The following is a 21,217-nucleotide window of genomic DNA, read 5'->3' on the forward strand; positions in this document are numbered from 1 at the left end:
GATTAGTTTCTACCTTATACGGGGAACCACAAATCTCTTATCAGTAAAGATGAGATTCCATAATAATATCTGTCACTGACAGAAGTTGTGAACATTAATTAATTGAAAATGCCATTACTATTGAGAATCTGGCAAACATTTAAGGTCTTACACCGTAAAATGTCATCACTAATTATCAACTAATTGTAAACAAGGAGTATCCACATTTGACAAACACATTGATTTATTTTAGACATAACATTCTGAACAGGAATCTGCAATTTGACTGCATCATCTCCATGTTTATTACACTTTTAAAACACACTTACTTTAACACGGTTCACCTTTCCCAGTCTCGCTGTTTCAGGGATTTTTGGGGGATTTTTTATTTTCTTTTTTTCACTGCATTTTGTTCTGTGTTCTTATTGGCTGTGGACCTTATCAACCAATCTCCTTTGCTCTGTGTCTCCTTTAGAGAATGTGTTCATCTTGCAATGGTGATTTCTGTTTTCATCCTATAATGTTGGACTTACTTTTCTTCTTGAGATTAAACAAGAGGAAAGTATGAAAGTGTTCAAGTCTGTGAGGAAAAAAAATGTGTACAGAGGGGTTTTACAATCTTAAAACATCTATATTTTTTTGTAAAACATAATGACTAGTTTGTAGATTTCACCTATAGTGGGTTAATTCTAGAGCAAAACTCCTGCAATGAACAAGGGAACACAGTACACTAAATAACCCTCAATATGTGAAATCTTTAAAGTTGTCAGATTTATGTTTATAATAATAACATTTAATGTTTTAAGACTGTAAAGCTCCTTACTACACATTTAATAAACTTTTTATTGTATATAACTTTTTATATTTTTATAAAGTCCAGTATTTCAGAATGAAAACAAATATCTCATTGTGATGAAGAATTACATAAAGATTGCGAATGAGAGTGGATTCTACACCGGAGACGTGGCACTTGGTTGATAACGGTCTATATCAGGCCGGTCCTGGTCCTGGTCTGAGTTTTTCACCAAAATCCTACAATCTAAATGTCTTAAAAAAGCCATTTTTTCATGTTGATCTGAAGCCTTTGTTTCCTGAATCTCCTCTGAGGGGGTGTGGCCTTTGAAACTGAGCTCAGCAGCTCCGCCCCTGATCCCCCTGACTCTCTGTCTCACTAGTGTAAATCATCATCGTAAGTTAAAAACCACAAGGAATACTTTTACAATAGGTCAAAGGATGATGAGAAAACAAAGACGAATTCCATTTTCTGATTTTGATTACTACACCATATTCTTCTTTTGAATTGTGTTAAAGCCTCATACGCCGCTAAAGCAGATACTTGTCAGTCTTCATCCGTCTTCTCTTCGTGTAGCTTTTTTTAGTCGTGATTGCTGCTCTTGCAGCGGTTTTTGTAGGCATCTCTGCAGACGTGCTTCTGTTAGAAACTTTGCAGCCAGCTGCACATCCTGTGCAGACTTCCTGCCTTCCTGTGTTGCTGTACACCTGGGTTTGGGTGGAGGCCGTGTGTCTCACAGAAAGAGGATTTCTCCATGCGTGTAGTTAAAGGGTAACCAAACACTAAATCACCTTCTAGGGGCTGTTGACTTCTATAAATGGGGCTTCAAAAGTTCTTTATTGCCAAATTTTTGACAAAATTAAAATTAACTTTTTTAATTTATGAAAAAAATAGTCAAAACCGCCTGTGTGCTGCCCCCTACAGGTTGAAACGATGTATTGCAGTTGAATTTTGTGATTGGTCAACTGGTGTAAGTTCCAGAAGTTTCACGTCATCATGTTCTGCAGCTTCAGTATAAAAGCCCCGCCCATCTGTGACTCTGTAACGGGCAGTCGTTAGCATTAGCATAGCTTGTAGCCAGGTGTATTGCCTTCAGTTGTCAAAAGTCTACTGGCTTACACAACTTTCTAGTGGACTTGGAAGATAGGGAACAGAGGTTGAATCCAACAAACTCCGTCCTGATGATGGATTTAACGAACATTTTTGGGGGGATTGTTTGTTTTATACGTTAGCCTTCATTAGCTATGATGCTAGCAGCATTTTACCGCTCTCGGACACGGGTCCCCTTCAGACCCTCAGCTGTGCCGCTGTTAAACATTGCAAAAGCATTGATTTATGTTACTGGATTAGCCCTTGCCTATTCGCTGCTACAGACAGAGACGTGCACGCGCACGGGCACCATTGCTATGTATTGAGTCGCGTCAACAGAACGCGGCTGTTTCAATGTAAGACATGCAGGCATAAACCAAAAAAATAGGGCTAGCTCCCACATTTTTTAACCGATTTTTACAAAACATGGGTTAAATTAAAAGTTTATAAAATTGTTGGTGTTGTGGTATATTTACATTTCTCTTATCTCCAAAAACTACACTGTAAGGAGGGCAAGAACTGCAGCTTCTAGTGCCTTCTAGTGTTACAGCTACATAAAGCTAACCTGTCAATCATAGATGCAAGCCCCGCCCCCCCATTTTGGCTTTTTTTTAAAAATCTGCCTCAAACTTCCCTGTTTGGTAACCCTTTAAAATAGCATTTTTTTAACACGCTGAGCCACTTTGATTCTATTATTATAGTTTTTTTTTTTTAAAGCTTTTTAGTGTTTTTTCAAGCATTGAGGGTTGTGTATTTCCTAGTGTGACTCAAATAACTTTGTGCTTAGGCTTTACAAGTCTCCACACATGCATCTAGTTTAGTCCCAGTCAGTGACTGTTCCCTCACCTTCCCCAATCCGCCAGCCAATCCTCTCCCTCATGTTTGTTGATGCCTGCCCATGTGACCTCAGCCAGCCAATAGGGCGGCTGCTGTGGGGGGATGACGTCTCCGACTAGCTGCTTCCCTCCAGCAGCAGGGGAGCTTCATTTTCTGCTCGGTGCTAAAATGGAGGCTGCCTCCTCGCCGTAGCCCGGGCCGGCCTCCTCTCCCCCATCTCCCGGCTCAGCTCCTTCATGTTGGCATGTGCTAGTCCTGCTGGGGGGATGGTGCCGGACGCGCCCAGCTCCAACGGGCCTTTCCAACCTGTGGCCCTCATGCATTTTAGAGGTGAGAAGAGGGGGGGTCCTCTGTTGGGGCAGTGTTTGTTTTCTGGAGCGGCTAACTAAAAATCCTTGTGTTGAGGAGACGAGAGCATTTGAAGATCTCCGTCAAGCTCTGAACAGGAAGTGTGTGTTTGTGTTTGCTGAGACGCCGTCTTGTCAGAGAGTAAAACAGGTTACTGCCCCCCTCCCCCATCTGCACAACTGATGTCTCATTGTTGTCAGTGTGTTGCAGGCTCTCTGTGTGTGTTGTGGTTTGACACGCGTTTGTGCATTGCATGCTGCATGATGAAAATAAACATGCAACTTTGACGATGCTTTTGAGCATCAAGCGGCTAATTCTGACTCGCACTGATCGACCTGTCAGCGTTTCTGAATTGACGCAACTTTGCCATTGTGTGTGTGTGTGTGTGTGTGTTCGTCAAACTTCACAGTAGTGCTGCCACAAACGATTATTTTAAAAGTTGACTAATCACCCGTTATTTTTTCAGATTAGTCGACTGGATGTAAAGCACACATCTGAACCATCATTAGCTTTAAAGCAGGGGTGTCAAACTCAATCGCACAGGGGGCCAGAATCCAAAACATACTTTAGGTCGCGGGCCGAACAGGATAAACATCTATTGAACACACTGAAACTAAAATTTTAAAACTGTAACTTTTTAAGATAATTATGAACTAGATATATAGCATTACATGCGATAATGCTAATGAGAATGCTGTAAGCTGAAAATGATAGCTGAAAACGCTGAAGCTGATAGCCAGGTAATATATTAGTTAAATGTCAAATTAGCCAAAAACTTAAAAACAAATAACCTAGGTTAGCTTAAAAAGTTACCATGTAGCTGAAAAAATAGTTAAACTCCAAAATAGCCTAAAAAATCTTAGTAAATGCCAAAATAGTCCAAAAAGCTATCAGAATGCCAATTTTAAAACTTTTAAACCATAACTTTTTAACATAATTGTAAATAATAAAAGGCAGGAATATTCCAGAATAAATCAACTTAAACCTTAAATAACCTTAAAAAGCCACTTATTATCTGCAAATGATCATAATATGAAATCACACACAAAATTGTACATTTAGAATGTTTATTTTGAACCCTTTGGAACTTCAGGTCTAAAACTTTTTTCTATATTTGAATTTTCTGTATTTTCAGTTTGAAAGACTACCTGCTTTTGTTATTTGGTATTATTTTAATCAGCACAACCGTACCTATGCAGCATTACCTTTATTCTGTCATTTTTCCATGTTGTATTCACACCCTAGACAAAATCATGCAAAAACAGAAAATTCTGTCTGGAAAAATTGGATTCATTTTGCTTTGGGAAACCCAAAAATGTTTAACTGGTTTAAATGTTTAAACCATCATTCAGCCCCCCGACTTGAACCCTTCGTCCGAAGTCACAAAATAAATACTAACTTTAGAAGAATGAACAGATTGAGTTTCCAACTACAAGTGTTGGGAATGGGTCAACAGATGTGGGTCTTCCACCAGGTTTCAGTGTCCTTGTTAGACTTTAATGTTTCACCTTTGTGGGGGGCCTGCCCCTCCAGAGCTGTGACTTGATCTTTTATCCACTTCTGAAAATGATTCGCCAAAAATGATCACATTTCTTTTGTGATTGATGGATGAATGGCTCCTGTGTGGCCTGAGTTTTAGGTCTGGTGACTGTTACTGAGAAACACAGTCAAGGGTGCATGACGCCGTCTGTGTTAATGAACGGCTTCCTGCGTACAGTCTTTGGAGGGTAAAGGTTATGCTCTGGTCGGTCTGCGTATGAAGTCTGCAGCTACACGGCGTCTTTGAATATTTTAGGCCTGCCCAGAAACTTGAGCGCTGTTGTGTAAAAGGAGCTCAGCAGCCTTTTAAACGGAGCTGTTAAGGCGCTCTTGGTTTCACTTTTGGTATCAAGGAGAAGTTGTCGCATTCCTGAAGTATCACACTGTATGAGCGGTTTTGACTAATTTTACTGCAAAGTTGTTGTTTTTCTTCAGTAAAACTTGCAAAAACTGAACATTTTCTAAGATCTGAACGCATGATGGAACTTTTATAACCACACAGCAAAGTTGATGTTGTAGCTGTGGTTTATCCAGCCATTAGAGCAGACTGTTTCACAGGTTCAGTGCATCATGGGCTACAAAAGTCATCATGTTCAAACAACAGCTCTGACATTGGTAGGGGTGTGCCAAAATATCGATATTGCGATATATCGCGATATTTAGTCCTGCGATTGATTCTCACCAAGTATCGATCTTTTATATTCGTTTGAAGAGGCTGTAAAACGTTATATTCATCAACCTTTGGTGGTAGATAGGGGGCGCTACTTGAATTATTTAATTTTTGATCTGTTGTTTACTACAATTTTGCACTAAGTAGTGGCATGTCTTATATCGTAAAAACTGAATTTTACAGATGATTCAAATTCAATTTGTGTCAGTGTTTGTCAAAGACTGTGTTACTGGTTTAGCAATGTCGCACTAAAGTGTCTATTATTTTTTGCACAAAATAAGACACAAGTTGTTTATTATTTATGATTGTGTTCAAAATATGTGTTCTGCTATATATTTTGAGTTATTAGAGAGTATTTTGTACCAATTATTGCAATATCGTGATAACATTGATATTGTGAGCCATGTATCGCATCATATTGTGAGGTACCAGTGATTCCCAGCCCTAGACAGCAGTGCCAGTTAGTTACATTAACAGGCAAAATACAAATAAATACATTGATTCTAACTTCTAACTCAATTTTAGATTCAATACAATAAGAATAAATACAGATTATTTTTTCAAATATACTTTTGAAGAAGTTTTTGTCACTGATTTTGCTGGTACACTATGTTCCAAATATTCTAAAAATTATATTCAAGATCAAGATTTTTAGTTAAACTCATTAACAGTTTTGTGTCTTGAGGCTCTTTGGATCGCTGATATCAATCTGATGCCTTTGATAATTAGTTTGTCAAGTAAGCCCAATTAACGGAAGAACTACTGAAGGCTGCAACGCCAACAAAGTGGTATCAGAGTCGTGGTTTGGACCGGAATCATGAGAGAACTGATTGGCCCTTTTGTGCCTCGTTTCCACTGAGCGGTCCAGACCGGACTGGACTTTTGAGCGTTTCCACTACAAAGTAGACCCGTTTGGCAGGACTGACTGGTACCATTTCTGGTCCTCTGTTGATCCATGCCTTCTGTCGTCACACGACGTAACCCATTGATTGGTGGAAAGGTTTTACAACAGGAAGAGTCCGACCAGCACTTTTCCCGACTCAAACCGAAACTTTTGTCCTCTTTTTCGACTAAATTCGAAAGACACGCCGAATCCACGAATACGGAGACACCCCTCCCCCTTGAGTCGGCATGTGTTCAGACCTGTTTAAATTTCTCCAGAAGCCACGTGGATCACTCCTGGTAAACTCTAGCCCTCAAGCGCTGAACCTGCCTGTTTTCTAGTGAGTCCACGTCCGGACTGACTGAACACTCCTGATTCAGGCTGTCAGCTTCAACCTGTTAGCGATCGAATACTTATTCTGTTCCATTATATACAAATAAATCCTTTTAAAGATATCTTCTATGGTTTCCTGGGTTGTTTTTATCATCGTTTCTCACAGTTAAAGTGTAAGATTGTCACTGAGCAAACTCTTTAGCTTGTAGAATTGGTGACTATCAAAGACTCTTTTCTCTGTAAATTGTTCATCAAAAATAATAAATGATTACTTTAAAAACGAATAATTTAAATGATAAAAATATTGCTTTAAAGAAAATGAATTCATGGGCTGATTGTCTTGTTGTGTGAAGGGAGGATTGATTTGGTTTCTATTTATTTTACTGAGAAATTCTTTTCAAAACCGGACGAGCTGTTTTCAGGAAGCTTTTGAAGAGCCTGAGGGTGGAGACCTGTCAGACATCACCGCCTCTGACATGTGCTGCAGAAGGTTACAGCCGTGCGTCACGGATGTGGTTTTTTAAAGGTGAAGCAGATTCCTGCGCTCTCAGGTGGAGCCGCTTTGATTCTTCGTTTCTGTCTGAATGCAGCTGAAGTTCAGAATGTCGGCTCTGCTCGGGAACGCTTCTAATCTCGAGGCGGAGGAACTGCCGGCACTTTCCTCTGATGATCTGATCTGTCTCTGCTCAACGGAGATTTCTCTGAATTATTCTGACTCATTTTTCTGAAGAAGTTGTTGCTCAGCAAGAACTGACAGTTTGATATGATGATGAACCAGAAGATTCTTTTTAAAGAGCTTGAACTCTGACGAGCCAACAGAGCTCAACGCAATCTTGGTTTAAAGGGGTAATTTTAACTGGTTAATAGGTTAGAGTCTAATTATAGCAGCACGCTCGTATAATAAAGTAACAACACCACAGATTTAGAAATGTTTCCTAATATTTCACTGAACAGACGAACTCTCCAGGAAACACGACACCTTTCAGAATAAAAAAATACAAATTTTTAGCCTCAAAATTGACTTACAGCTGTGTTTTTTGTACATTATAGCTCTCTCTCTCTTTTTTTAAATGCTATTGTTTGATATGTTCACGTCTTTGCTTCTAATCCTCAACACTAAAACTCTCCTTTTTGGATATTTTTGTTGATCTCATGTATCATTTCAAACACTTGTTGGCTATAAACTCAAATTAAAATCCAATATTTAGAACTTTGTTTTGTGAAATAACCCATGCATATTTAACACAGAGTTTGTTTGCTCACTAAACAGGGTTGTATGGAGCAGCAATTTGTCATGTATTGTTGTGATGAAGCAAATGAATAAGCCAGAAGGAGCATCCAGGCTGCAAAAACAATCATTTAATATTCATGAAGTGAAATGGAAGATGATGATGATGATGATGATGATGATGATGATGCACGCGCAGGTGGGGCTGATTTAAAGCCTTTGCATTATTAATGTTCATCTCATTCACTCTTTGAAGTTGTAAATGAATGATTTAGCATCTGCATGTGTTTTTTGTGGTTCGGGAGCATCAAGGCAACATGAAAGCCTCCCATCTACCAGACACGACTGATGCCAGTAATGAAGGAAAAGCCTGTTTTATCCTTTCTCCTTGCTGGAGGAATAAAATCATTTCTGTAGTGTTGCTGGAGGGAAAGTTTTAATTAAGAAAAACGTGTTTTTGAAGGCCTTAGTTTGCAGTTTCTTGGTGTATTTCTCATCACTGACGCTCTCTTCGGTGTTTCCTAGATGTCCCCCCTGAAGAAGAGGAGAAGCTCTTCATCCAGAAGCTGCGTCAGTGCTGCGTCCTCTTCGACTTCATCTCCGACCCTCTGAGCGACCTGAAATGGAAGGAGGTGAAGCGAGCGGCGCTGAGCGAGATGGTGGAATACATCACCCACAACAGGAACGTCATCACCGAGCCCATCTACCCAGAGGTGGTTCATATGGTCAGTGCACAGACGCGTTCTGGCGGCCACACACTGGGATCTACAGATGGGGCCCTTTGCTATTACAATACCAGTCTGACGGGTTCGGAAATAGAGCAGTGCTAAAAAAAAATGATAGACGACAGCTTTATTTTTTTATTCTATTCCTATTTTTTTATTTGTTTCTAATTGTCTGTTTAGAGCAGGGGTCCCCAAACTACGGCCCGCGGGCCGGATCTGGCTAAATTGGCTAAAGTAGACACTTTTCCAGTTGTTAGGCTAATTTGGGGTTTAGCTAAAATTTTAGTTTCATGCTAGCTGTTATGGCGAAATTTTACATTTTTCAGTTTGTTAGGCTATTTTGAAGTTTAGCTAATATTTCAGCTACATGCTAGCTGTTTTGGCTAATTTAGAATTTATTTATTTTTTTTCAGCTAATTCTGCATTTAGCTAGTATTTCAGCTACATGCTAGCTGTTTTGGCTAATTTAGAATTTTTTTGTGTTTTTTTCAGCTAATTCTGCATTTAGCTAGTATTTCAGCTACACACTAGCTGTTTTGGCTAATTTAGAAGTTTTTTTTTGTTTTTTTCAGCTAATTCTGCATTTAGCTAGTATTTCAGCTACACGCTAGCTGTTTTGACTACCTTTGTCTTTTTTCAGATTTATTAGGCTATTTTGAAGTTTTACTAATATTTCAGCTGCCTGCTAGCTGTTTCGGCTAATTTATTTTTTTCTGGGTTTTTAGACTATGTTGAAGTTAAGCAAATATTTCAGCTGCATGCTAACTGTTTTGTCTAATTTAGATTTTTTTTTTGGTTAATTCTGCATTTAGCTAGTATTTCAGCTACATGCTAGCTGTTTTGGCTAATTTAGAAACTTTTTTTGGTTAATTCTGCATTTAGCTAGTATTTCAGCTACATGCTAACTGTTTTGGCTAATTTAGAATTTTTTTTGGTTAATTCTGCATTTAGCTAGTATTTCAGCTACATGCTAGCTGTTTTGGCTAATTTAGATTTTTTTTTTTTTTACATTTTTTTAGGGTAATTTGTCACTTCGCTAATTTTCTAGCTAGCTATCAACTTCAGCTTTTACAGCTATCAGCCTGAGTGTTTTTAGCTATCAATTTCAGCATCTTCAGCTATTAATCTGTCACAGCTAATGCTATATATCAAGTTTTTAAAATGTTTTAGTATTATTTCTGTTACAATTAGAGCAATTAATTAGTTAAAATTTGGCTTTCTGAAAAACCATAAACCTTTACATTTAGTTAGTTTTTGATTGGTACTTTTTCTGTTAGCCTTCAAACCGACCCCGGCCCCACATCAGTTATGTGGCCCTCACAAGAAAAAATGTGGGGACCCCTGGTTTAGAGTAATCATGTAAATCACATGAAAATGGGCTAAAACATGCTATTGTTTAAAGTCCCCCTATGACAATTTTTTTATTTTCGAAAAATGTTCCCAGTAGTGTTTTAATTATGATTATGAAGTTTTTAACCAAAACCCAACAACCTAAATGTCTTAAAGCCTTTTTTCACGTTGATCTGAAGCCTCTGTTTCCAAAATCTCCTCTGAGGGGGCGTGGTTTTTGGAGCTGAGCTGAGCAGCCCTTATCTCTCTGGCCTCAACTTTCTGTCTGGTTGATCCTCATCATGGATTTGATTTGTTTCACCAATGATATCGGGGAACAACAGCCTATTTTGTACACTAGGAAGAGGCGGGAACTCCAACTCAAGTGGTGCTTGAGGGCGTCCTCTCAACACACCTTTTTGGCCCCAAAGTGCGGCTCTTTGGAGGGGCCTCTGGTGCCGTGCAAGATGACGCCAGAAAAAATCTCTAGCCGGAAGCAGAAATTTTGCAACTTTAGTCATTTTGTGTAAGCAGGAATTTCCTGAACTTTAGGAAGCCAGTCTAAAAATAAAATATTAAAAACTTCTCAGAGCTATCAGCTTTTAAGCTTTTAAATGTGAATAAACTGTAACTCTAATGCAGTTCGGTGTGTAAGATGAGCTTTGTTTTATTTCTTTCAAGTCAATATTAACAAGTGTTCAAATTTGTATAAGTACACCCGTTTGCCCCCAGAGAAAGCTGGTGAAATGACTTTTTTTCTCTGTGAATCAGCTGATCACACATAAGCAGTTATGGTATGTCAAAAGAAAATTGAGGATTTCGGATACTATGATGTTTTTTTGCGACCGGCTCCAGCAGCGGGAGCGACTTGCGGCTATTTATTTTCGAGCGCCATATTTTTTCTCTGTGGCCAGATTCTCTGGGCTCTTTTGAACCAAGAGAATAAAAAGCAAAAAACTGGTTGCTCTGTGAACAAATCATGATGGATCTTGCATCCCACAGGAGTCAACACCATCCTCTATTGTACGTGCTATCCCTGCCTGGACACTGATTTACAAAAGGAGTCAAGCAATCAACCCCCTGTAGCGCTGTCACTGTGAGCCGCCCTCCAGTCGCACAAGACAAAAACTAAACTCAAGCTTGATTCACTGATTTAAGATGTGAGATTTTATACTTCCAGGACAAAGAATAAAAACAGTTGTAAAGGAAGTGTGAAAACAGATTCGTCTAAAGTGCTGCAACACTTGATCACATTGTTCTGGATAAAAAAGCAGCCTCACTTTTGAAGTTGGGTCAGTTTGTTCCATCAATCAGAACCGGAGATCACAGGTTTCAGTTTATTCTCCAACCTTAAGTTTGAGAATAAGGAAAGTGGTTGATTAAAAATAGTGTGATGAACATGTTCTTGTGGCATTTTTCTGATGATGGAGACTTATTTGAAGAAAATTAAGATTAAACTTACATTTTTTAGTATTTCTTTTCATATATCAGTGAATCAGGACAAAATGCTGTAGTAGGGATATAACGAATCAGTCGAGCTATGATTTGATTCACAGTTTTAAAATCTCAATTTCACACACGGATTGACTAATTCTTAGTTGACTCTGGACTCATCTCCAATATCAGCTACAATAAATATATCTCTATCTATAAATATCACAGCAGGATATTGTCTGATCAAGTGACCGTTCACGCACAGCTTGCAGAGAAGAAAAAGACGGAGAGCTAAAGAGAATTAGTTAAACAAAAAAGAGCACGGCTCCCAGGAAGGACTCAGAAGGGAAACAGTCCTGAGGCTGCGTCGTCACCCAGGACTGTTGTCACGGGAGATCGGTCAAAGTTACGGTAAAGTTGCGATGGAAATGTAAAGTTGCAGGTTTTTGCTTGAATTTGTGTTGATCGTTGCGATCACAACATCCCGAAATCCTGGAGGGACTGACTTATGTGAAACTTTTAAAACTGAAGGAACTGTGAGGATTTCGTAGGAGGGACGCACACAGTCATTTGTGCGTTCTGTGGTTCACTGATTGGTTAGTAAGATCTGTGGTCTCTGTTTCCAGTTTGCGGTGAATATGTTTCGGACGCTGCCACCATCATCTAACCCCACCGGCGCCGAGTTCGACCCGGAGGAGGACGAGCCCACACTGGAGGCGGCGTGGCCACACCTACAGGTACACACAGTCCTGAGGTGCAAAATCAGAGACGTCTTCCAGACATGGGTGTGTAAATGTGGGTCTTTGTCCACAGCTGGTGTATGAATTCTTCCTGCGCTTTCTAGAGTCTCCAGACTTCCAACCAAATGTAGCCAAAAAATACATCGACCAGAAGTTTGTAATGCAGGTGAGCGTGGTGAAGCCTGATGGTGTGAGGGGTGCTGTTAGGACTTTAGTTAAATCTCTGGAATCTTTTTCAGCTCCTAGAGTTGTTTGACAGTGAAGACCCCAGAGAAAGAGATTTCCTGAAGACTACTCTTCATCGCATCTATGGGAAGTTCCTGGGTCTGCGAGCGTACATTAGGAAACAGATAAACAACATATTTTACACGTGAGTGCACTAAAACTCCAATTCAAGTTCTTGTCTGCTTTAATTGATGAAGTGTTTTCCTTTTTAGATTCATTTATGAAACTGAACATCATAACGGAATAGCAGAATTACTGGAAATTCTTGGCAGGTAGGATTTTCTATGGAGCCTTCGAAGGTTTTCCAGCTTCAACGACCCTGAACTCTTTTGTCTTCATCTTCTTCCAGCATTATCAATGGGTTTGCGTTACCACTAAAAGAAGAGCACAAAATCTTCCTCCTGAAGGTCCTGCTGCCTTTGCACAAAGTCAAGTCTTTGAGCGTGTATCACCCCCAGGTAGCTGCTGTCACTGTCGTCCCCCGGCTGCATCAGTGTGGGAGTAGTGGGGTTAATCATGAGTGTGTTTGTGTGTTTCCCAGTTGGCCTACTGTGTGGTGCAGTTTTTGGAGAAGGACAGCACACTCACTGAGCCGGTAAGTCCAATGCTAACATCAAACTCTTCACTTTAGTTTCCATGTAGCAGAGTGACAGCGTTTTCTCGCTTTAGTGCATGCAGGGGAAAACGTTTTGACACCTGGCCCGCAAAATGTTCTATAATTAGTCAGAAGGGCCGGACTATAAGAGGTGTGTTTGGGTAATAAACCTCAGTAGAGACAGTAAAAACATCGAATCTGGACAAAAATATGTTTTCATTTTGATTGGAAATTAATATATTTTAGTTACAAAGAACATTTTGGAGATTTTATTTCAAAACTTCTTTTCATTGTGTTGGAAAGTTCAGGAAAAATGATCAGAAAACAGACATGAACATTAAAAAAAACAAATCTTCACACACTACATGAATGCAGAATACATTTCTGAAAAATAACAACGGTCAATATATTTACAGTTTATGGGGAGACGCATTATTGATTCAGTTTGGTGAACCAGAATAAATAGTTTAAGGCGCTGCAGTTGGTCCACCCCTGCTTTAGTGGGTTAGCATATATATGCAACACTAATCTAAATTTTTATTAAATTAAAAATGGAAAAAAATCCTAATTGGAAAAAAAAAATCTCCAATAATTTCCTGTCAAACATGATCTTGAGCTAGACACTGTGGCTGAGAGGTGACGGGGGCTTAGATCTCACCAGGGGGTGTGTCAAGAAGACAGCCGCTTCCACTGTGTTTCTGTGTCTCTGTGACTAAGTTTGAAGGTTTTCCTGCATTAACCTGAGAGGCGGGAAAATAGGGGACCTTTTTTATTATTGTCTCGACGAAAATAAGTAAAACATTACAGTTAAACGGCGTGTGTTTAACAGCGTGCTCCGCTGAAGTCTGGGAGGCTGGCTTCAGCCAGGGAGTAGGAGAAAAACGCTCGTATTGGATTACTATTTTACCCGCTGATCAGGTCACTGAAAATGTCACGTGCTCAAAGCTGAGTTCCTGATTGGTTGATGTGACGCAGCGACCTGTTAAACTTCTGTGATCTGCTGTGAAATGCAGCCAGACATTGGAGTGCTGCGCATGCTCGCCTCGTCAGCGGTCTTATATAAGCCCGCCCACTATCGCAGAAGGATTGGCAAGAACTTACTGAAGTGATTGACATGTCCTAAGAGAAATAGACCTTCAATGAAACTAAGCACCAAAATGAGGAACCGTTTTCAGCGGCTTCTTTAGGTTTCAGTAGAACCTCGTAAATCATAACGGTTCCTACTTGGAACCGAAGTTCGGTGCGTAACCCTAGTTATAACACTTCCTGTTTTGTTGCATTTGTTGCATATTGCCTATAGATGTCTGTTTCCATTACACATGTGTGCAAAACTTAATCGAAATTCAAGAAGTGTCAAAAAAAAAAATCGTAATCACACCATATCCATTAAATCACAACAATGCGAATAAACACAAACCAACTCATGATATAAGTCATTCAAAACCACTCCGGTGGATGATTGCAAGTATTGTTTTAAGGTGATTCACAAAATCAACGTAAACGTTCTAACAAGGAAGCAGATGGACTTTTTTTCTGTTTGATAACACGACAAGATCCATTCAAATTTCTGTCACGGCACCAATGCTCATCATCATCTATCAAAGGAGACGTCGGCGTCTCTTCCATAGCCGCTCTTACGCAGAAGAATGAAGGGATTTTGACAACCCTTGGTTGGTGATTTTACAGAGGAGCTGTGGATCCAACAGTTCCATGTGACACAATCAGCTTTCGATGAGTTTGTGGGACCTCTTGTGGCGCCTGCTGTGTAGCGCTTAAGGCAGCCAGTTCCTACCAAGAAGCACATTTAATTAGAAAAAGTGTTTCCATTGCAGTTGTGCTAAATATGTCCATTTTAAAACGCCCCCAAACCACCTCCTCCTCTAAAGCTAGAAAACGTATTTTTTTTCAATAAATGCCAATTTTTTTATATTGTTGTCTCCATTAAGCCAATTTATTTTCGCAAATCTAGTTTAACCCAAAGGAAACGCAGCTACAGTTGTTTGATTTTTTAAAAAAAGGTACTAAACTGAATCCATTGTTACATGATATAAATGTTATAAATTTTAGAACAAAAACATACTTTTTGTGTATTTCTTCTAAGCAGAACAATAGACACACTTATGAATTTCACCAAATCAGATTCTCTCCTTGCCCCGCCCATGTCTCAAAATGTCACGTTACCCCTGGTGGAAGGTTGGCACTTCATTGTGTGAATGTGTGTGTGACTGTAAAGAACTTTGTTCCTTCTAGGAAGTAGAAAATACTCCGTGCTGACCGTCCTAATTCTGTGTGTGACAGACAGTCATGGCTTTACTAAAGTACTGGCCAAAGACTCACAGTCCAAAAGAGGTGATGTTCCTCAACGAACTGGAGGAGATCCTGGACGTCATCGAGCCGTCAGAGTTCGTCAAAGTCATGGAGCCCCTCTTCCGTCAGCTCGCCAAGTGTGTGTCCAGCCCGCATTTTCAGGTTCTGCTCTGACCGTTTCTGCGTCACCGTTGTGTTCGTCACGCTCGCTGGTTTTTGCCGACTTACTCGTCTTTCACCAACCTCCGCTAGGTGGCCGAGCGAGCGCTCTACTACTGGAACAACGAGTACATCATGAGTTTGATCAGCGACAACGCCGCCAAGATCCTGCCCATCATGTTCCCAGCACTTTACCGCAACTCCAAGAGCCACTGGAACAAGTGAGTCGACGGCTGAAAGTGCTGCCGCAGTAAATACGAGCGAACGTTCACGAGCATCTGTGTGTTCAGGACCATCCACGGTTTGATCTACAACGCTCTGAAGCTCTTCATGGAGATGAACCAGAAGCTGTTCGATGACTGTACGCAGCAGTTCAGGGCAGAGAAGAGCAAGTGAGTCATCAAGCTGTTCGTTTTTTAGTGCCAACAGAAGCGATTACAGTCTTCAAATTGTATTATTAACATGATTTTAATTGCTGAACACTAGATTTGATAAGGAAATAAATGAAAAATTAATTCAAGGTGTAAACTAAGAAGTTTTGACATTAATAATTTAGTTTTCTTTTTAATAAAGCACAAAAAAAGTTTTATTTAAAAAACGTTTTTACGGGTTAATCTTTACATAAATTATTATTAATATCAGAAATTATAGAACAAAATAGAAAACAGAATTTTAATGCAATAGTATGTATAATTCATTTAAACAAAGACAAAATAAAGGCTGATATTATTCCCATATATTTTTATTTATTTATGTTAGAATTTACTTCTATGAATATTCATTGTTTGTGGGGTCATGTCTTATGTGTTAATGGGGGGGGGTGGCTTGGGTTTCTCTGTTTTATTTTATTAATTGACCTTTGATCTGATTGAAACCGTGTTCCACTTGTAACTGCAGCTAATGAGAACCTGATCGATTTTTGAATTTCTGGGCCATCAAGAATCGAGGGTTAAAAAATATTCAGAAAGTAAATTCAAAGGTTTCAAAAATCCAGAAACTTCCATATTCTGCCTCTCCCTAACAGTTACTCTGATTGGATGACATCACTTCAGCGTATTTGATTTGTTAGTGAAAGTGTCAATAACTTTTGTTATGGAGCAGAAGTTTTTACTAAATCATCAGTTGTGTCCAAGTTCTCTCACGACTTCCTAACCCCTCAAAGATGATTCAGTGAGAGACTATTTAATGCCGTGGATTCAGTTATTCAATCACAATATTACTTTTTTTTAGGGCAAATATCATACCAAAGTGTTAACAATTTTATGAAGACTTTTTATAAACCCTTTTTGTTCTGATGATTAAAACTTGGATAATTTATTCAAAAAAATGCATTTAAATACATTTTCTTGAATGACAAATCATTTAAACGCAATGCATTGTGGTCTAGATTCACTCTGGATTCTCACAGACTTCTGGGAAATTTCCCAGACACTGAATTTTGGAATCGTAGATTCAGATTCCACTTAGTGAAACTTATTCAAAGACTCATTAAATTTTAGAGATTTAAACAAATCTACACAAGAGTGCCTTAAATAATTCACTGTAGTGGTTCAGTAACGGGTTGACGTGCTGATTCGTTAGATGGGACGACTTTGAGTTATTCCACATTTCTAAAGAGCCAGAAGTTTAACCGGATCTCTGCTCGACAGTGATGCATTCTGAAGGTGATCCCGTCCTTTTCCTCGCCACTTCCCTCCATCCCTGTTTTTCCATTGTTTGGATTTTTACACCCCTTCCTGTTCTGTGTCTCTTCTGTTTAAGACTCTACTTCTGTTACTCTGTGGGTTTAACGTCTCCTTTTAGATTTAAAGTGCAACGTTTACACCTAATCAGATACTCTGTTTTGTTTTTGTTTTTTATTTCAAACTTTATTTTTCCTTTAGTTTATAGACATTTTAGACATTATAAATGGATAAACTCGTGTTCAGATCGGAACACTTGTGCACAAAAAAATGTAAGATTTGTGATCCGCTCAGACTGAGGTCGGGTCAGGTCACCTCTGGGATTTACTACAAACTAGTATTGTTAAATGTCCCAAACACTCTGTGCCCCATTATGCTTAAATCAGGTGGTATGAAAATCTCTGTTTTGTTAGATTTTTTTTATTTTCAGAATGACGCTCAGAAAACCACGAGTTGCATCTTTTTTTGGTTGATTACTTTATTTTTTTAGATGAAAATCTTGGTTTCTGAGTTTTTAACATGTATGTGTGACTTTTTTCTTCTGAAAGAGAACAAATGTGTAAAGAAATCATTTTGTTTTTGCATTTCCGAGTATTTCTCCTTTTAAATTTCATATTGTCAGTCAATGGAGCTCCATAAGCCACGCCCCCTCAGAGGAGAATTTGGAAACAAAGACTTCAGATCTTCATGAAAAACGGCTTTTTAAAACATTTAGGTTGTGGGATTTTGGTTAAAAACTTCATAATCAATAAGGCACAACAGGGAATGTTTTTTAAAATAAAAAAATAATCATAAAAGGACTTTAAGTAATCTTTGAAAGAGTTTAAGCTGTGTTTTAGTTTAGGTTTTAAGATCTTTCTTAAAAGGATTTCCATCCGTTTGGCTGATTCCGATTAAGAAGGTGTCGGATTCTGTCTTGACTCCGCGGATTATTCTTTGTCCTCAGAGAAAAGGCCAAATGGAAAGAGCGAGAAGAAGCCTGGATCAAGATTGAGAACCTCGCTAAGTCCAACCCACAGGTGAGCATCACCTGCACTGTGAGGGAGGCGGGGCTACGGAGCATGTGGTGATCTCTGCTGCTGCTCTCCGTTCTGCACAGTTCCTGGTTTACGTCGACCCGATTGGTCCGGGCAGCCCCATGGAGCTGGAGGCGGACGGGCTGCTGCTGGACGACGTGGGCGCGCTAAAGAAGGCGGCACAGGAGGAGGCCACACAGGTGGGAGGCCTTTATGGAGCCTGGAATTGGGGGAACTTTTAAGGTGCATTCACACGGAACTCGACTCGCACGGCGGAGACGGCCACTTTTAATGTTAAGTCAATGGAACAGACGTAACATGAGGCGATCTGATGTACCACTGCGCGAAGGTCTGGGAGCAGCTTGATTTGAGTGATGAGGCGCGAATCGGGCGGTGCAGACGACATTTAAGTATCTGAAGTTTGACAGGTCGTCGGGTCACCTCAGACAATCAGGAACTCAGCTTTGGGAGCATGGCGTTTTCAGTGACTCGATCAGAGGGTAGAATACTAGTCTAAAGCGAGCGTTTTTGTCCTGAACTTCCATCTATTTCCTTAACCTGTTGGAGCCGCAGGTGTTCAGAGCACACGCTCTCACTCGATATGCTGGCAGACAGAGAGAGATGCTGCAGGGTGCGGAGGCTGCCGGCTCAGGCATCATCCAGTCATTAAAAAAAAGGAAAAAGGTCTCCTAATGTTATTTTTTCCCCTTTGGGTTAATAAGAGACAGTAAGCTGTCAAGCTCAGCCACAGAGACACAGAAACACTGTGAATGCGGCTGTCATACAGACAGAGACTTCTGTACCCGGAAAATCATTTAATAATAATCATATAAACCCAAACATGGAGACATGATTACTGATGTTTTATAGATTTCTTCACAATAATACAATTATTTCTCAACATCATCTGTGTCTTCATACATTCTAAGGGAGATATCCACAGACACTGTTCCTTATAGTGATCATCCTAAATGCATTAAACCAGGAGTGTCAAACTCGATCACACAAGGGGCCAAAATCCAAAACACACCTTAGGTGACGGGATAAACATTTGTTGAACACTCTAAAATTAAATTTTAAAACCCTAACTTTTTAACATAATTATGAAAAAAAAATTAGCCAAAACAGCTAGCATGTAGCTGAATTATTAGCTAAACTCCAACACAGCTTAAAAAAATCTTAGTAAATGCTAAAATAGTCCAAAAAGCTATCAGAATGTCAATTTTTAAAACCATAACTTTTTAACATAATTATGAACATTAAAAATATTCAGCAGGAATATTATTCCAGAATAATTCCACTTAAACTTTTAATATTTTACTCACCATAAAAATATACTTTGTCAAAATGATGCAAATTAGAAATAAGCACAAGACAACATCGGGTCATTAATAATAATAAAATAAAATGATCTGGAGGGCCGGATAGAATTACCCAGGGGGCCGGATTCGGCCCCCGGGCCTTCACTTTGACACAAGTGCTTTAGCTGGTAGCTCCTCCCACATGCAGCCGCAGCATCAAACTGAGGAAGACATTTTTTGACCGGCGAACTTGTGGCATGAATCCCGTTCATGAATGCACCTTTAGAGTTGGTGGGAGATTTGTGTGGCTGTTGCCGTGGAGACGATGCTGACCAGCCTTCTGTGTGCAGATCCAAAGAGATCAGCGGCGAGAGCGCCCACTGGTGAGGAAGAAGTCGGAGCTCCCTAAAGACATCTCCACCGTCACGGCCTTGGAGATGCACCGCAGAGCCGAGGAGATGCTGACCACGCACGACGGACACTGAGATAGGGTCTCGGCTGCACCGCCAAAATCCCCACAAGCCCCTGCAGAGGGCCAGCAGGGAGCCCTCCTGCCACCCGCTGACCTCTGCCGCCTCCTGCTGGCCGCAGAGACGTCTGCGGTGCTGGAAGCTCCTGCATGAGCGCATCCCGCTCCTCTTCCTCAGCTAAGATCTCAATGTTCACTCTCCTGAGGGGGGTTGTGCTGCCCCCTTCTGGTCATTCTTCTCAGGTGCTCCGTTGTGAGTGAGCTGTCCAATCGTGTGGCCCCTCCTTTTGCCTCGTCGGGTGCTTTTACAGTAACATCCCCTCCAATCAAAGCACATATTAGGTTTTATTCTATTTTGTAAAAAGCTTTGATTTTTGGATTTTCAAAATAAAAGAGATAAAGTCCTAAAAATCATCCCATCCTTCACATAGAAACCCACAAGGTGCCAACTGCTTTCACGACTTGTGACGGTTTGGTGCAGCCGCGCAGGCCGGGCACTCTCAGCCCCTTTAAAGACAGACGAGCTCCATGGAAGAGGTTTCAACATCAGCCTTTCCTTTCTCAGTGCCTTTGTCGTCAAAGATGTCGCCTGGTCTGTTTTCATACTTCCACCTTTTTTTTTCTTTTCGTCAGAGTCGGCGGCAGGCTCTGGAGTTTAGTAGGCGGAGATCCCGAAGGCGGCGCGGCGTTTTTCCCAAGCCGCTTCAAGCAAAAGAAGCACTTCCTGATAAAACTTGAACAAAGAAAAGATTAAAAGTAAAGCAGTTTGCTGGTCTCACCCCGTGGTAAAAGCGCTCCGTCTGTCCGGATGCGCGTGTTCGTCGTCCTCCGTTTGTGGGCTGAACGTGTGAGCCTCCATGTTTCCATGAAGATCGCTGATCAAACCTCCCATTTTGAAGATGCTAACACTCTGTTTTTGTCTTTATTTTTGAAGAGGTAATATTACAAGTGTCCTTTAGTGTCTGATACTAAAAGACGTCATCTATTGTACATATGATGTACTTTTCCGTCTTATCTTTGAATAAACGGTAGATTTCATATTTTGTACAGAGGTTTTGAGCAGACAGTTGGTTTGTGGCACAAAGTTCAAAACATTTAGAAAAAGAAAAGTGAACCTGGAGGTTTTTTTATTTTGTTGTAATCCATCTTTTTCTCTTCATCCTCCTGCACTCATGAGCTTTTCATGTGGACTTTTATCCAAACCTCCAGTGTTGTACATCTACCTATAAACCACAAATAAAGTGTTTTATATTTTCATCCTAACAGGATTCCTTCATTGACAAACACCACCACATGTTTACCAATGGCTGTATATGAGAACTGGACTGACACCCCAGCCCCGGTTCCAAACAGGAAGTACCTGCTGATTCCAAGAAGCTAAAATCCCGTAAACTTCTATAGAGAAATAAACAGTCATTACTCAGTCATTAGTTGGAGTGAGACGGTTTATTGATGAATCGATTTTATATTTCTTCAACCAGATCAAACTGAGACAAATCGATTTAAATCAACCTATACCAGAGGTCTGCAACTTTC

The 21,217-nt window shown here is 40.1% G+C and overlaps 1 protein-coding gene across 2 annotated transcripts in view; it reads left to right on the plus strand.

The window, feature by feature from the left end:
* The window catches only part of LOC112137485 (serine/threonine-protein phosphatase 2A 56 kDa regulatory subunit gamma isoform), a 31,788-nt gene extending 10,844 nt beyond the window's left edge, over positions 1–20,944 (plus strand). The window contains exons 1-14 of one of the 2 annotated variants that reach the window (XM_024259824.2): positions 2,250–3,028; positions 8,225–8,424; positions 11,814–11,924; positions 12,001–12,093; positions 12,167–12,297; positions 12,365–12,424; positions 12,502–12,610; positions 12,694–12,747; positions 15,046–15,216; positions 15,307–15,434; positions 15,504–15,605; positions 17,842–17,914; positions 17,995–18,111; positions 19,563–20,944. In XM_024259824.2, coding sequence (XP_024115592.1) covers positions 2,935–3,028; positions 8,225–8,424; positions 11,814–11,924; positions 12,001–12,093; positions 12,167–12,297; positions 12,365–12,424; positions 12,502–12,610; positions 12,694–12,747; positions 15,046–15,216; positions 15,307–15,434; positions 15,504–15,605; positions 17,842–17,914; positions 17,995–18,111; positions 19,563–19,697 — 1,578 coding nt within the window. In that variant the 5' untranslated portion in view covers positions 2,250–2,934 and the 3' untranslated portion in view covers positions 19,698–20,944. Of the gene's footprint in view, positions 1–2,249; positions 3,029–8,224; positions 8,425–11,813; positions 11,925–12,000; positions 12,094–12,166; positions 12,298–12,364; positions 12,425–12,501; positions 12,611–12,693; positions 12,748–15,045; positions 15,217–15,306; positions 15,435–15,503; positions 15,606–17,841; positions 17,915–17,994; positions 18,112–19,562 lie in introns of those variants that run through there. The other variant, XM_024259823.2, reaches the window with a different exon arrangement.
* Positions 20,945–21,217: the final 273 nt, after the last annotated feature.

This window comes from Oryzias melastigma, linkage group LG24, assembly GCF_002922805.2.
Source record: "Oryzias melastigma strain HK-1 linkage group LG24, ASM292280v2, whole genome shotgun sequence".
Lineage (NCBI taxonomy): Eukaryota > Metazoa > Chordata > Actinopteri > Beloniformes > Adrianichthyidae > Oryzias > Oryzias melastigma.